Source organism: Gymnogyps californianus, chromosome 4, assembly GCF_018139145.2.
Source record: "Gymnogyps californianus isolate 813 chromosome 4, ASM1813914v2, whole genome shotgun sequence".
In the NCBI taxonomy this organism is placed as follows: Eukaryota; Metazoa; Chordata; class Aves; order Accipitriformes; family Cathartidae; genus Gymnogyps; species Gymnogyps californianus.
Genome location: NC_059474.1, coordinates 4,629,888 through 4,644,902, shown reverse-complemented (window position 1 = coordinate 4,644,902; position 15,015 = coordinate 4,629,888). Strand labels below are relative to the sequence as shown.

Genomic DNA, 15,015 nt, shown 5'->3' with positions numbered 1-15,015 from the left:
TTCTTCATTACACTATGCTGGTGATTGATAGGAGTTCCCTTACCTCAGTGGAGGACTGGCTGTAGTGAACATTTCCAAAATCCACACATATTATTTTATGCCTACACTTTATATCAGACTTAAAGGTCTTCTAGATCTTTCAGATCTGCAAGATTTCAAGATGGAAACTCTGTGGGATGAATTCTTGGTTGGTGTAGCCAATGGAATTGTTATCATTGTGGCAACAGTGTCATTGTGAAAATTAATTCCACAATCTACTTATCTTAAGAAAAATGTATTTTTTTTTAAATACTGGACTTGCTGCTTGATAATTCATTGTGTCACCCCTAATTTTTGAGTTATAAGGACCAGTGATTACTTGTTCCTTATTTAGTCATCTCTTAGCCTCACTAGTGATGACCCTGAAGAAACTGGAGACTCTTACCTTATTTAGCCTTTCCTTATGTGAAAGCAATTCCAGACTTAGTAATCCTTCTCATGTTTCCATGTACGTTTCCATCCTACACCATTTCTTCTTTCAGACGACTTGATAAAAACTGCATGAAGTATTCAAACCTAGGCACATCCCTCATGTATAGTATCATCCAATATTTTCCTCTGTCTCTATTAAACCTCTTCTCATCAATCTTAACGTTCTGTTGGCTTTACTACATGAGCTGAGCACTGAACTGGTATGTTCTGGTTGGTTTTTGGTTCTTGTTTTCATGTGCATTTATTTTAATTTATCAACACTAAATTTTATCATGCCACCATAAAGATATTTAGAGCATAGATGGACACCTTCAAAAGGCAAATAATCCATCCTAAAGTAGGACTCTAATTCATATGAACTAAGTTGCCCAATATCATTCTCTAATTTCACAGACTCTAATTTTCCTTAGCATTTTGCAGACACCATCACTATTTTGACTGAGTGACTGATAATGGATTCCTTCTATTACAGTCTTCCTCTTTAGCCATGGAGCCTTAATCAGTGGAGACTCTACAAGACACGTTCATAGATCTCATTGTCTACATGCTTTCTTCTAAACATCTCTAAGTTTGAGATGCTTCTTACAGCAACAATATAATTTTAAAGCAACCGTTCAGTTAATCCACCACAGTTTCAGAGCAAAACACTTCTGAAGAAGTGCTATTACTTTCATTTGTGGCCAATTGCCTATTTTCTTTTTTCATGCGCCATGCTGGGACATTTTCATTTGTCTGTTATTTGCTATTTTTTCTTTAAACTCAGTACCCATCTTTTGTCTCTGTGACTTCATTTGTAAAGATCCCAGTTACTTTTAGGTAGTTTATTGGTACCACAAGTAATGCCAGTCTATGTCAGACTACAGGGCATTACAGGGAAAGCCTTTCAAGGGCTTCCCCACATCTTCTAATGTATTTTGATCACGTGTATAGTCTCCAGTTCTGATTGGGGAACCTTGTTATTATACACTACAACTAAACCAGGGAAAAACAGTAATTTCCTAAAAGGCCTCTGAGAGTGCATTTCTTTACATAGATTGTGTAGGAGGGCAATAGAACAAAATTTGGTACTTTGCTATTCTGAGGAATAATCAGCGTATCTGAGACAAGCATCCAAATATCTCTCAAAAACTCTGTGAGGGTTATACATGTCACTTACAGTATACCTCACTGTTTATCACAGTGTTTCAACTCCCTTATGAGGTCATGAATGTTCTCTTAAGTTGTTAGTATTTAATTGTAAGACAAATAAATACATGCTTATTGTTGTATTTTCATATATACCAAGACCTTTTCATAACAATAATACAATCTCTGTAGTTGAGCCAACTGTTGGGGCTAAAAGGGAATAAAAGTATTTCCGCATTTCTTTGCGCAGTGGTCTTTATACAAGTCTATACAGTGTGGCACAATAGATGATTTCCAAGGTTCTGAGATGCCAACCTTATAAGCTTAATAAATTGAACTATCTTTATGCTGTTTCTGAGGTTTTATATTTAAAGAAATAATTTCGTCCCACACTTGACACATATATGTATTGAGGCTTAAATCTGTCTCAGATTTAAACTCTGTTTTTGACCCACTGACCGTGTTTGGCTATCCTGGTTATAAAAAATGAGAAAATGGATGTAATGTTGTCTTTCCTTCACCAAAACAAAAAAAAGAAAAAAAAAAAAAGGAAGCATGAGGCAAAATTAATCACTGTCTACATCAACTATGATGCAGGAGATATCTGTGCATTAAAAGAGACAAGCCATATTGAGGATTCCAAGGTTAAATGAGTTTATTGAGTTAGTGGTTACAATGGTATGTCAGATACCTGTAATCCAAGCTACACCTACATATTTGCCTCTAAATTCTCACACTGTCAGTTTCCGTGTCTCTAAACACTCCACCACCAGGTCTTCTATTACTAATATTATAATAATAATCATAATAATAATCATAATATAAAAGGCAATGTCAATCACCATATTGTGCTTCATACTCCACCATAAGGAATTCAATTGGCAAAAGTAAACCTCTGGTCATATTAATGGGATTAATTGAAATGTGAGCAATCATAACACTACTAGAATATAAAGAACAAAATATGGTTTAAAAGAAGCATTTTTAAGATGAATTAGTTTGTATCTGTTTTAAAAATTCACATACTATAATGAAGATGACTTAAAAGTTATATCATTTAATTATTGGGCCACACATTTAAGCATATTGGCTAGTACATTTTTGCACTGGAACAGAAGCAATACAAGCTTTATGGTCTACCATTACAATTCCATTTTTTTCACTTAGTATACCTGCCAACCTAATGTTTCTTGCATGCATAAAAATTTCTGGGTTTAGACTTGAATTTATTATTTAACCCACACGTACCCCTGTGATGCAAATTCTTTGGCCAATTTAATGCTATAGTTTAGTTTAAAAAGGAAGCTTGGAATAAGTCTATTTAACATCAGAAGAGAATGCCCTAAATTTTGGCATTGCAGAAAGTTAGTTACTTCAATAGAGTCTCAGGTTGCATGCAAATTGACACTGCTTCCCCCCACCCCATGCCAGACGCATACAAGTCGGCAGGTATGCATACAAAAAGAATATAAAACCCTCCTGGTAAAGCTTAGAGTTTTAGAATGAATCCATAGCTTTAAATTCACTTAAGGCCTGTACAGGGGAAATATGTTTCTTCTGGGACCCTCTTCTCACTCTTGTCTGATATTCTTCTGGTTTTTCTCTCTTTACTAGCGGTTTCTTCTCAGGGGCCTTCATCTTCCAAGATACAACTGGTGAGTTCACTGCAGCAGTACCATAGACCTTCTGATATTTAGTAGAAGCCACATATGATGCTTTCACTGTAAGGACCACAGCGTTCATCAGATTTTTAGCTGCCTGGATGAGAGAAGTGGCACTGTCCAGCTACAAATAGAAAAGAAAATGAAATACAGCAAGGTTACTCCATGACTGGATCACTGGACCATTTCCTGACTGACGTCTGGATACTCTCAGATCTCATTAAAGATGAAACGAGTCTTCTCCCTCAGGATTAATCAAGTAGCTTGTAGTAACAAGCACTGGCAACAACATGCACCGAACTGTAAAGGTAAGACTGTGGTACCTTACATTAATTTTTTTAATAATTCAAAGGAAAAGCCTGTGTTGTCTGGTTTTTTGTTGTTGATTCTTTTTCTATGGGTGAAGAAGTTGCCTCTTTTTTCACAGAAAAAGGTTCCTTCTCACTTAAACCTTTAAAAATTTACTTTCACATGTCAGAAACCACAAAAGAGGTCAACAGGGATTTTTCCCAAGTGTTCAGGTTTGTTCTAATTATTCCTATTAAGCCCAGGATAACACCCCCAATGATGTCTACAGGAACAGTGTGAGGCCAGCGCTGAGCTTGTTAGAGAATCCCATCTGAAAAGATGAAAGGAGATTTTGAAACCCTTAAAGAAATAAAAAGATGAAACAGTTAACTGCAGGTTTTTGTAGCTACTGTAATATGTGAGCTACTTGTGTTCACAAGGAATCTTACTTTATGATTAGCAGGCTTTTCGTACCTATACCCTTGTGTTTCTCCCATGCACGAGTCTGCCTGAGGTTCCTGGGTCCTCTGGATGTAAGAGGCCTTAAAAACTTGTTGAACTTCAAACCGTTGGGACTTCCAGTCAGCAAGCTTCCCTCATACACTGAAATCAAGTACATAACCCTGGCCAAATTTTTTAAAAGGATTTAAGCATATTATGGGACTTCCAAAGCAATGTCTCAATGTTCCAAAATGCGAATTAGGCACTTGCCAAATCCAGCTGGACATCCTCAAATTAGTAGGTGCTAAAAATACGGTCTTAAGTACTGTAGCAACCCAGGTTACTATTTAGGATGTTCAATTATCCCTTTCCCAAAATGCTGAAAAAGTGGGATATACTCTTTGTGATAAAGCCTTTCAGTTCTACCACGGAAGCTGCCTCAATTTTTTATGTCTTTCCTAGTTCGTAGGAATGATTTTGGATGTAATATTATTTTAACTCTTTAATTCCACCCCACTTGCTCAGTAAGTTCTTAGTTTTTTTAATTAGTATTGTATTAGGCTTGTCTCCCTCCAAACCTTTCCTGCTCCATATTTTGGGAGAATATGATTCCTTAACATGAATGCTAAGCAAAGTAACCAGGATAAATACTCATAAGGCAATAACAAAAACCGTATTATACTTCACCTCAATTATTTTGAATCATTAACAGAAGAAGAGTTCAGGAGAAACCTCTTTCTGAAGTGTCAGTGACTGATGTGAACAAGAAGAGACATTACAGAAAGCCTGTGTCTGGAACCACATTAATCTATAGACTTACCTATTATTTTTGATTTCCTCAGCTGTGGCTTTATACTCACTATGATTCATTAAATACATAAACAGCTACATACAGTGAGGTGAAAAACAAAAAAGCATTTTAATGATTTTCACGTACTTGGTGCCATTCCCTGAAATGCATAGTTAATTGCCTGCCCCCAGTAAATATTTTTCCTCAGGACTAATTTGTATTTTCTGCTAGTAAAAGAAACAAAGTTAAAAGATGGAAAATTACATTATATGGCAGAAACATGACTGTTCAATAGGGAGTAATGAAATATAATTCAGTATAGTGTTATTCTATAACCACACTACTGCATGATTTATAAGGCAATCTGTATGTTTGTTGGCAAATAACAGATCATACTCTATTAAATTAGGATATTCTAATTTACTGCAGAGATCTACAATCAAGCATTATTCATTGTTAAATGATTCTTTTTGAAACACTGGTGGAGTGATATTGAATATAAAGTGATACCGTCAAATAGTATTTACTTCATAATCAACGTGGATAAACTGACTGGATAAAGCCTATATTGCACATTTTTGAATGAATTCTATTTGTTGAAGGTTTCTAATAGCCTCATATTTTCCAGCGTTTCTTTATGAAAAGAGTTCTGGTAGCTGTTTTACATGGGGCACATATTAAGGAACACAATGATTAAAGAAAGCATTTTGAAATGAGGAGGCACCTAAATTAGATGCTTAAAACCGTACAAGGGATGCAATCTACATCTTTAAACACATCAGTAATTTTATGGAGTATATCGATAAGGGTGTGCAGAAGCATGTACTTCTGCAAGATCGTATGCGGATTTTTTGTAACATATTTACATGTTACATGTTTTGATGCCATTTTAATTATCTCTAGCTTCAATCTGCTGTTATAGTAGATAAGAGCTCCCCATTTTCGCTATTATTAATCACATTTTAACATGCAGATACTTAGTCCTTGCCCTTAATATCCATTCATATTGTAAAATGCTTTCAAGTCTTGGAATCAGAAAAGAGACATAAAACCCCCAAAATAGTATTAGGCTATGAGTGTTCTCCAAAATCTGCTGGTAGCCATCCCATGTATCCAATTTGGCTACCTAAGCACTTCCAGTGATTTTCTTATTGCCTCCAGCTCCTTGCTTGTATTATGGCTCAGTAAAGAAGAATTAAACTGAATGAACATAATTTCAATTAACATTCAGATCTTACTACACCACTGTGTTACTTTAGTTTTAAGCTGTGCTTTGTAATCAGCAGAGCTACAGTGGCGTAAAGCTCAAACGAGGCAGCAGTGAATCAAGCCCTTAGTGCGTTAATTCCTTACAAAATCTGGGCACAGAAACATATGCACTTTTCCAAACAGATAATGTTAATAATAAAAAAAAATAAGAAGGAAAATTAACATTTCAAATAAAAGTACCACTAGGAAATTACTGCACAGTACAGAAGGCAAAATTCACTCCCTAGCAATGGTTAGGGAATTATGAATATAACGATAGCTTTCCGTGCTAACAGCTAAGAGAACCTTTGACTTGCTACACAAAGTAATAGTGTTCTGCTACTTAGATCTCTTTACAAATATGTTTGCCTCCATTTAGGAAAAAAAAGGCCTCTTAAACATAAGAGATAAATTTAGGTTATTGGCCCATAAAACTCCAAGAACAGTGAATGCTGGGGAAAATTCAAAATTCTTAAAGAACCTAAGAATCACTGCACTGGAGCCGGTCACTTATCTAGGTTAAAACTGCCATCTACCCAGGGAAGGCATAAATCATTCAGAAAAAAATAAAAAAATACTTTGCTACAAGCTAACTTTGTAATTAGTGAATGCAAGGGTAGAACACTGGAGCAGCAGAGCCTATTATCTGCCAAGAAGATAATTTCAGGGTTTTTCCCCCCCAAAATCCATAAAGCTTTGAGGAGTTTTTGATCTGGTTATAAGCTGTGCTGCATTTTTCCTGCACTATATGCAGAACTTTCCAGAATCTTGTGACAATCAAGATTTCTTGCTTCTTTTACATTACACATAATCTAAGCAAAATAACCAGCAATTACAATACCAAAATAGCTGAAGAAGCAGGAGAGAATAAAGCTGGAAAATTTTCTCCTTAACAGTAAAGCAAATGAAAAGAGATGTTCTCCCTGCACTGTCACATCACTGTAATGGGGAAGAATTATACCACAGATTTTAGAAAGGAGAAAATTTAATTTCCAGAGGTATCTTCATATTCACGATCAGAAATATACTACAAAAAGTAAGGGAAATGGAGAAAAAAAAAAAATCTGTATTTCCAGTGAGCAAGGATATAGTATAGGTAGTTTTAAAAGAGCTGGTTGTTTAAGAATGTTCTATATCACGATTGTTGACTTTAATAAACCTTGAAAAGTGGGGGAAGACATCAAAAGAATTGTAGATAGTTCCTAGTCTGGAAATATTTGAACAGGGCAAAAAGAATGACCTGTGAAATTATAGGCCAGTTCAGCTGACAGCACTTCCAAATAAAATAATGCAATGTCTATGACAGACTCCATAAATAAAGGGAGGAAAGAAATACAGTTGATGGTAACCAAATGGTTTTGTGGGTAAAAAAATTTTCAAAGTAACCTACATCATATTTTGATATGATTAAACTTTGGATTGCTTAAAATAATACTGTTGATATAATTGAACCTTTGAAAGGTGTTTTGCTTGGTACTACATGACAGTTTGATTAAAAACTCAGCTGATACAAAATTAACAAAGCACATACAGAATGATTCCAAATGCTCTAATAGCTAAGTTTCCTATGTATGCACAAAAAAATCATTGCTAAACAGTGATCTTTGCAGTGGGATCTTGGAGAAACCATTTTTCAGCTTTACAATATTAATATTTCTGTTAAAAACTTGGAAAAAAGTCACTTAACTGATGAAATTTGCAGCTAACATAACAATTGGGAAAGTGGTAAGTCATACAGAGGGCAAGTGATTAATATCTAATAAGCTGGTAAACATCAGAAATGTAGATTTCAGTTCGGCCAACTTTACAGCAGATGATACTTACTTATACAATAAGGAACTTTATCCTATGCAGGATCCTAGGCAATCACTCCTTGAGTATACAAAAAGGAGGACATTGATGAAATAGGTTAAATTATCATGTTCAGTTTATTATGTGTCCACAGTTATGGAATACTAAGTCCTCTTCTCAATGCAAGAACAATACTGAGCAACTGGAAAGAACCTGAAGAACCTCAAGAACAAAAAACATCTTTTATGGGAAAGATTCAGTCAGCCCTGTTTTTTCCGTTAATAAAGTGAATGATTAAAAAGTGAGTTGATCGAAATCAGCAAGTACATAGTAACAGAAAGCTAATAATATTCCCAGTTCAACAGATTAGACAAAGATATAACAAAACTTAATGGCTGAAAGGTGAGCAGGTCATTTTAGTTATTAATTAGCTGAAATTTTTTAGCAGTGATATTAATTAATCACAAGAACTCATGAAAGATAGTGATTCTACCTCTAGAATTTGTGAAATCAATATTGGATGTTTTTGCTTAATATGTACACTCTAAGAATAACTATTGGACATTTTTAATGCACATCAATTCAGGGAGCCTATGCATCAGTTATGCAGGAGGATAGCTTAGATGATTACAATGGCCCATATTGACCTTGAAATGTATGAATGCAAAAAATTAGTATTAGTAATTATTGATAAATAGAGTTTAGTCTGGTTTACTTTGTACAGTTTGGGAGGAGCAATTGTCAGTTATTTAACATGTTGAAAAAGAACCTGTAACGCTTCGAATACTCTTGGCTAAGACTTGAATTGTATGCCTTTAGCAGGTAATTTAGGCATTGCCAAGCCCTTAAGTCTATCTGTGAACTCTGGGTGCATTCCCTGCTTTTCCTGCTTTTCAAAGCAAGTTCATACTTTCATGGACAGGTACAGTTGCTGTTATCACAAACCAAAAATCAATTACCAGCCTCTAGCGCAACTAAGGTTACATGAAGCAATTATGAATCTGGAGGGTGAATCAGGAATACCATTTTCCCAGATTACATTCTTATGCAACAGAACATTTTCCTCTCAGCTGTGCTTAATAGTAAATCCAGTCCTAGATATATATGTAAGATATATATGTAAGAAAAAGGTCTTATTCATAATACTTATGTCTTACATTTCTGTGGCACATTTCATGCATGAAACGTGATACTATTAGTGACAGCCAATGCCAGAATGGCCTATTTGCTATTCAGATGCACTCATCCCTATGGTAGGAGACATCTGCTCTTTATCAGCACTACTATGCAATGCCTGAAGCCGTATTTCAGTCAGTCACTTGAAAACGTGCATAAGGTTTTTGCTAGATATGGGTCCATTGTGAGAATACTATCCTATATATTTGAAATTCTATAACAAACAAAATGTCATTATTTGGAATGTAATGTGGCCACAATGATGTTAGAAAGGGATCTGTGGCTACATAGAGAAAATAGTATTATACGCCTCGTTTCCTAGCTATTTATTTTCACATTTGATTGCAGTTAACTTACTCCTTTATACATGTTGAATATTTAATTCATTCTGGGGGTAGTTGTGTTTTATAGGTGGCCAATCCACTGAATAACTGTCCTCATCTGCATTTTTTCAATTACAGGTAAGAAATCCATAGGGATTCCCAAGCCGATTTGGTTGTATTTAACAAAGGCTCCCATCTCTTAGGACACAGAAAGCACCCAAGTATACCAAGAACTACGGGTATCTTCTGTCTTCTGTGGACTACTGCCATTTTAAAACACGTTTAATTTACAAGATCAACAGGTTACCAACTGCTTTATGCCAGTTTGAAAAAGCATAAGGATATAAAAATACTCCCAATATTGGCATTGCCAATAAAAGATAAACAGACATAATACAGAAAATTTATAGAGATGCATTTATACTGTTGATTTACTTATTCCAGTCTATTTTAAAAGAAAAAGGATAAAAGACAAAATGATATCCCAATTCATTTGCTTTGAGGACAATATTTAATATGAAACTAAAAACAATATATAGATATAAATATAATCATAAAATACAATTCAACACTTGATATCACTAAAATTGGGGGGGTTATACTTCATTCACTAAATGAAGAGGTTTGAAGAAATAATCTAAGTTTATGATAAGATAAGAATACTAACCACATAAAGTTAAGGAATACCACCTAAATGCCCTCAAATGTATCCAGCAGTCCTACAAAAAACCCTTTAATTTTATTGTAGAAAGACATAAAGGTTACTTCACCGAAACACCAGAAGCTCTGCATATCTTTTGTTTCTCCATAAGCATCTGAACTAGTAAGCCATGCACCAACTCAGAAATGCTCAGCTAGTGGAAATTGTACTTAAATTTTATAGTGGGTGCCAGAAAGCTTACAAATGTTTATTTTTTTGAGGAAAAAAAAATCTTTTTGCCTTCTCAGTTGAGAGACTGAAACATGGGCTTCAGCATCATGATCATTTGCCTATTTACTCATCTTATCTTTGCTGTGTCCGCTCTTCTCCCCTCATCAATAGCTACAAGCGGATGGACCGTTAACAAGAAGCCTTGCAAAAAGCCTGACTCACAGGTTATAGTCTGAAGGATACTGAATCCAGTTGCCTTTGGCCCAAGAGCCAGGAGTACACCACTAGAGATATTAGGCATCTCCAACTCTGGTGTCCAGCCTGCCCTAGTAAGTTATGTATGCGCTGAAATTGCTTACTGGGTCATCTAGTAACATAGTGAAGCACCCAACTGTAAATCCTGTCAAAGTTTAGGTTTTTCCTAAGTGTGGCAGGCTACCAAGAACAGTTCTAACTAACACACTAATGTGCATGTTCTGGAGCAAAACACACACATGGGGAACATTAATGTTGCAAATGCAGATGCTTTATGAGGCTGGAGTTTGAGGATCACAGCTCAGGGATGAGGTAGCTAGTATCAGTTTTAGGCAGGACTCAGACACTTGCTTTTACTTTAGGCCATCTAGTTTTACATATGAATTGTTGTACTTGTGGAAACCACTAAATGCCCTTTGGATTTAGACATTATCAAAATGTCATTTTTATATCAATGGCTGATGTTCCATATTGTCAGTGTTTGTCCTTCTAATGAGCTAGCATGAAAGCTCATATTTTAACAATTGAAATGGTGAAATGAAAAATAAGACAATTGGAAACAACTAAAAGCTAATGTTACCCAATTCTTTTTGTGAAATATTATTACTACTGACTTCTCTCCAGCCTGGCAGGAGAGATGAAAAAGACATTTTGGAATTTCTAATATTAAAGTTTTTCTATTCATCAACTGTATTTACAGTCAATAAATTATTTGTCCACTATGACATTACTGCTATAACACAAAATTTACAATTTTTCTTGTAGATACCAAACATAATGTAGGTTATTTCCTCAATATTTAATATTTAATTAATATATTGTTGCATTCTTTTCAGAATTTAATGGGGGAAAATATTTTGACCCATAATAAAAAATTTCTCAGAACCAGTTCTTTTTCTTCTGCTCATTATCTGCCACTGCACAGCAGGAAACAGATGCCAGAACAGTACAATTCATATAATATACCAGAAACACTGTAAGGACAAGCAATCATATATAGCATCGAATTTTTTAAATAAGCTTGCTTTATCAGTCATTTTCATGCTACAACACTGCCTCAAAACTTTCACTGTTACTGAATTAGGATATTTGACATCAGTCTGAATGCCCAAACCTCTGGAACAATTCCCCAGACCAAGGAAGAAATCCTCAGTCAATGAAGTCAAAGGAGTTTTGTAGATGGGAACAGGATTTCACCCCACAACTTTGCCAGCACTGTGGTTGTGTATACTACACACTTTCTTTGCTAAGGTTGAATGTAAAGGAAGAATCACTTTCTATATCAACCTACAATTGACAAACATGGGAATGAGTCTTCTGCCATGATGGCTCGAAGGTTTTTTCTTCTAAATCTGCCTCATTCTGCATAGAACTAATGCCTGGAGGATGATGATGCCTACGATGGAATGTCATGGACAAAAAATGTGATTGTCTAATGGCCATCACAGTTGCATTACTAATTGTAGCAAAATTAGTACAACCACATTTACAACTTAAAATTATTCTGTCCCATGGAATGGTTTGATCGGAATTCTTGGATGATTAACAGGAAACAGACTTTCATATGACTGATTTGAAGATAGGCTCCTACCTAATCTTCAAGGAGAAGATAAAACATCTGCAACAAAGAAGAAGTCCAAACTATATTTGACAGGATAGGCTAACTCAAAGTATAAGATTTTTTGATATTGCCAGGAGGCTTACTGAAGAAAATTAGAGTAAGAAGTCTGTTGAAGCTCAGTATCAGGCCCAATAAAAAAGTCATTAATGCAAAACTTTATGTAAGTGGTCTGTGTATCGCCAGGATTGTATACCCCATTTTACAGAGGGATTTGTATGCCAGAAGTCTACACAAGATACGACATTGTCTGAACCTGATGTCACAGACAGAAAAGCACAGACAGGATTCTGTCAAAAGCATCTCAGTACAAATTTCCACTTTCATATCCAATTACAGTTAAATCTGAAAGAGGAAGTATAGGATATCTAACTAGTCTGTGCTACTGATCTCCCTCCTTCTGATTTGAGTTCTGACTTGTATGTAATTTGAAGATAGATAGCATGTTTAAAAGCCCAAAATAATCTAGTGCTCTTTCAAATTGAGTTTTGGAAGCAAACCTTTTGTTCTTTATCTAGACAACAGGTGTAATAACAAGAAAAGCATGTCTTTCTTACAGTCTTACCTGAAGGGAGTCCAAATCATGTCTGGTTGGCTGGAATTGTACTCTCAGTGATAAAATGCAGGTGACTTCGGATTAAAAAAAATCAATAAAGCATAGAAACACTATATTCTTTACATGAGAATGTGTTATCTCCTGCTATTCCTCCTGATTTTGTCACAATGAAAACAAAAAGAAAAGCAGCATAATACAGGATTTCAGACTGCAATGCTGAGAAATGTGATATTTTCCCAACTTCTTTTTTAATTTGTAAAAGTGTCAGAATTGTATTTATATGTGAGTTATCTCCATGTCTTCAACTGTGAGGAACTGTCACATTTTGAGGCAAATTTGCTCCTTCAGCTAGCTTCGTATCTCTAAAGTTACGCTTGCCCAGGTCAGCACAGAGACACTTTGAAGATAGCCACTCTACAAGCATAGCTGGCTTTTCTCAGGAAAGGACTTGGAAACAATGCATCAAACAGAGTCAAAATGAATAAAACAAAATCCTCTTGTAGCATGCAAGATAGTACCAGGACAACTGTTCCTTGCTTCCTAACATTTGCCTGCTGTTGTTCATGTATATTTTATGTCTCATAGAAGCAGACAAAGGGCTTAATCATTCAAGATATTGATCACTTCTGAGGTGCTAAAAGGCTTTTACTTCCTTGGAGTTGAGGGTCCTTGCAGTGATGCTCAACTCAATCAGTGAAAATATTCCTGTCTCTGTTTGATTCCCTGAGCAATTTCCAGGACTTTACAACAGTATGCAACAAAATAAAGAAACAAAATTGAATCCACGGTAGTCTTCAAGAGAGAACCCCATTTCAGCTTTTCAGAAAAGTCCCAGCACTGACAGAGCTAGCTCAATAATTTATGGCAAATAATTTGTGAAGGAAATTCTAACATTTTATTCCAAATACGTTATTCACAATTAATTGCTTTATTTGTTTGACCAACTCAATCAATGGTTAAATAACATTCAGTAAGTGTTCCTTACTAGAAGTTTTTTCCCCTGGTCAATTACTGAATATACAATTTGTGAATGCATTTGTTTATTACATTTTTAACTTTAGCTAACACTAAATGTTATTAAAAAACCAACAAAACAGGTAAGAATTACTGGAAACTGCAAACAAATGAAACCAGAACAAAACAGAAACAATTGTAAAGGCTGTTGCAGTTCACAAGGAAAGAACAAGCAAAGATGACAGCAAATTAAGAATAAATTGGAATAAGTAAAATCTTGCTCCGAATTGTAAAGGCTCGTTTTTATTACTCACATTTTATTATGCAAATATTCATATGATCATAGAATACTTCAGGATGAAAAGAACCTTTTGAGGTCATCTAGTCCAATGCCTTGTTCAAAACAAATTGAATTAGATGAGGTTGTTCAGGATTTTGCTCCAATTCAGAGTATGTCCAAGGATGGATAGTCTCCTACATCTCTGGACTAGAGACCTCTACCCTGCACTTGAATTTCACTACCCTCGAGGTAAAACTTTTTTTCCTTATATCTAATTGGAATTTCCCATGTTAAAACTTGTGTTTGTTGCCCTTTTCCTGTCACGATGCACCTCTGAGAAGTCTGGATCTGACTCTTCTAGATCCTCGTGTTAGGTAATTGTAGACAACAATATCTCCCCTTAGCCTTCTCTTCTGTATACATGCAAATGTATCTAAAAGAGTAGTGTAGATGATATTGGTGATCTCATTTTCACTGTTACAAGAGCAAGTGTCTTAACCAAAGGGAAAAACTGAGTAACTATAGAAGGGAGGAAAAAATATCACCAATTATTGACAAATATTTAATAGGTCACTCAAGTTGGTTAAGTCCTGTACTACTCTCTTCAGAAAATATTCATGTTAGGAAATCCTAATTTACTTGGTCTCTGTTTTCTTTTGCGATTCAGTACTTCAGATAGCATTTTCCCTGAACAACAAATGCAGAAGTACTTATAGCCTCAATGATTCACATAACCCAAATGGTTTCTGTGCTTTTCACCTCAGGACAATCTTCCGTACACAAAAACAAATTAATTCAACCACATCTCCAAATCTTCGCTCTAATCCAGAATTTATGTAAAGGAGATGAAGGTATAAACTCAGCTGTTATTTAGAAGAATGGTGAAATGAAAAAGCATTTGCACTGGCTCTTTTCTTATAAAGCTCTTACTTAACTTAAATATTGTACATTAGTCATGATTATCTATAGACTTGTCTGCACTTACTTGGCATCAGAAAAATTATGACTGAATGTCTTTTAATATTAGTCAGGATCCAAGAACTGGTCATAGCTGGTGGCACTAGAACCCCCAGAAGCATTTTTTCAGATGTCTGTAATTGAACAATTTCTCTAGGAATGCAGGCAAGAAAAATAGGGCTGCTCATAAAAACCATTGAGACAATGTGT

The 15,015-nt window shown here is 35.3% G+C and overlaps 1 protein-coding gene across 3 annotated transcripts in view; it reads right to left on the bottom strand.

Annotated features, from left to right (window-relative positions):
• Positions 1–2,226: 2,226 nt before the first annotated feature.
• The window catches only part of CTNNA2 (catenin alpha 2), a 529,003-nt gene continuing 516,214 nt past the window's right edge, over positions 2,227–15,015 (bottom strand). For all 3 annotated transcript variants that reach the window (XM_050895304.1, XM_050895305.1, XM_050895306.1), the window contains one exon: positions 2,227–3,381. In XM_050895304.1, coding sequence (XP_050751261.1) covers positions 3,094–3,381 — 288 coding nt within the window. In that variant the 3' untranslated portion in view covers positions 2,227–3,093. The remainder of the gene's footprint in view (positions 3,382–15,015) is intronic.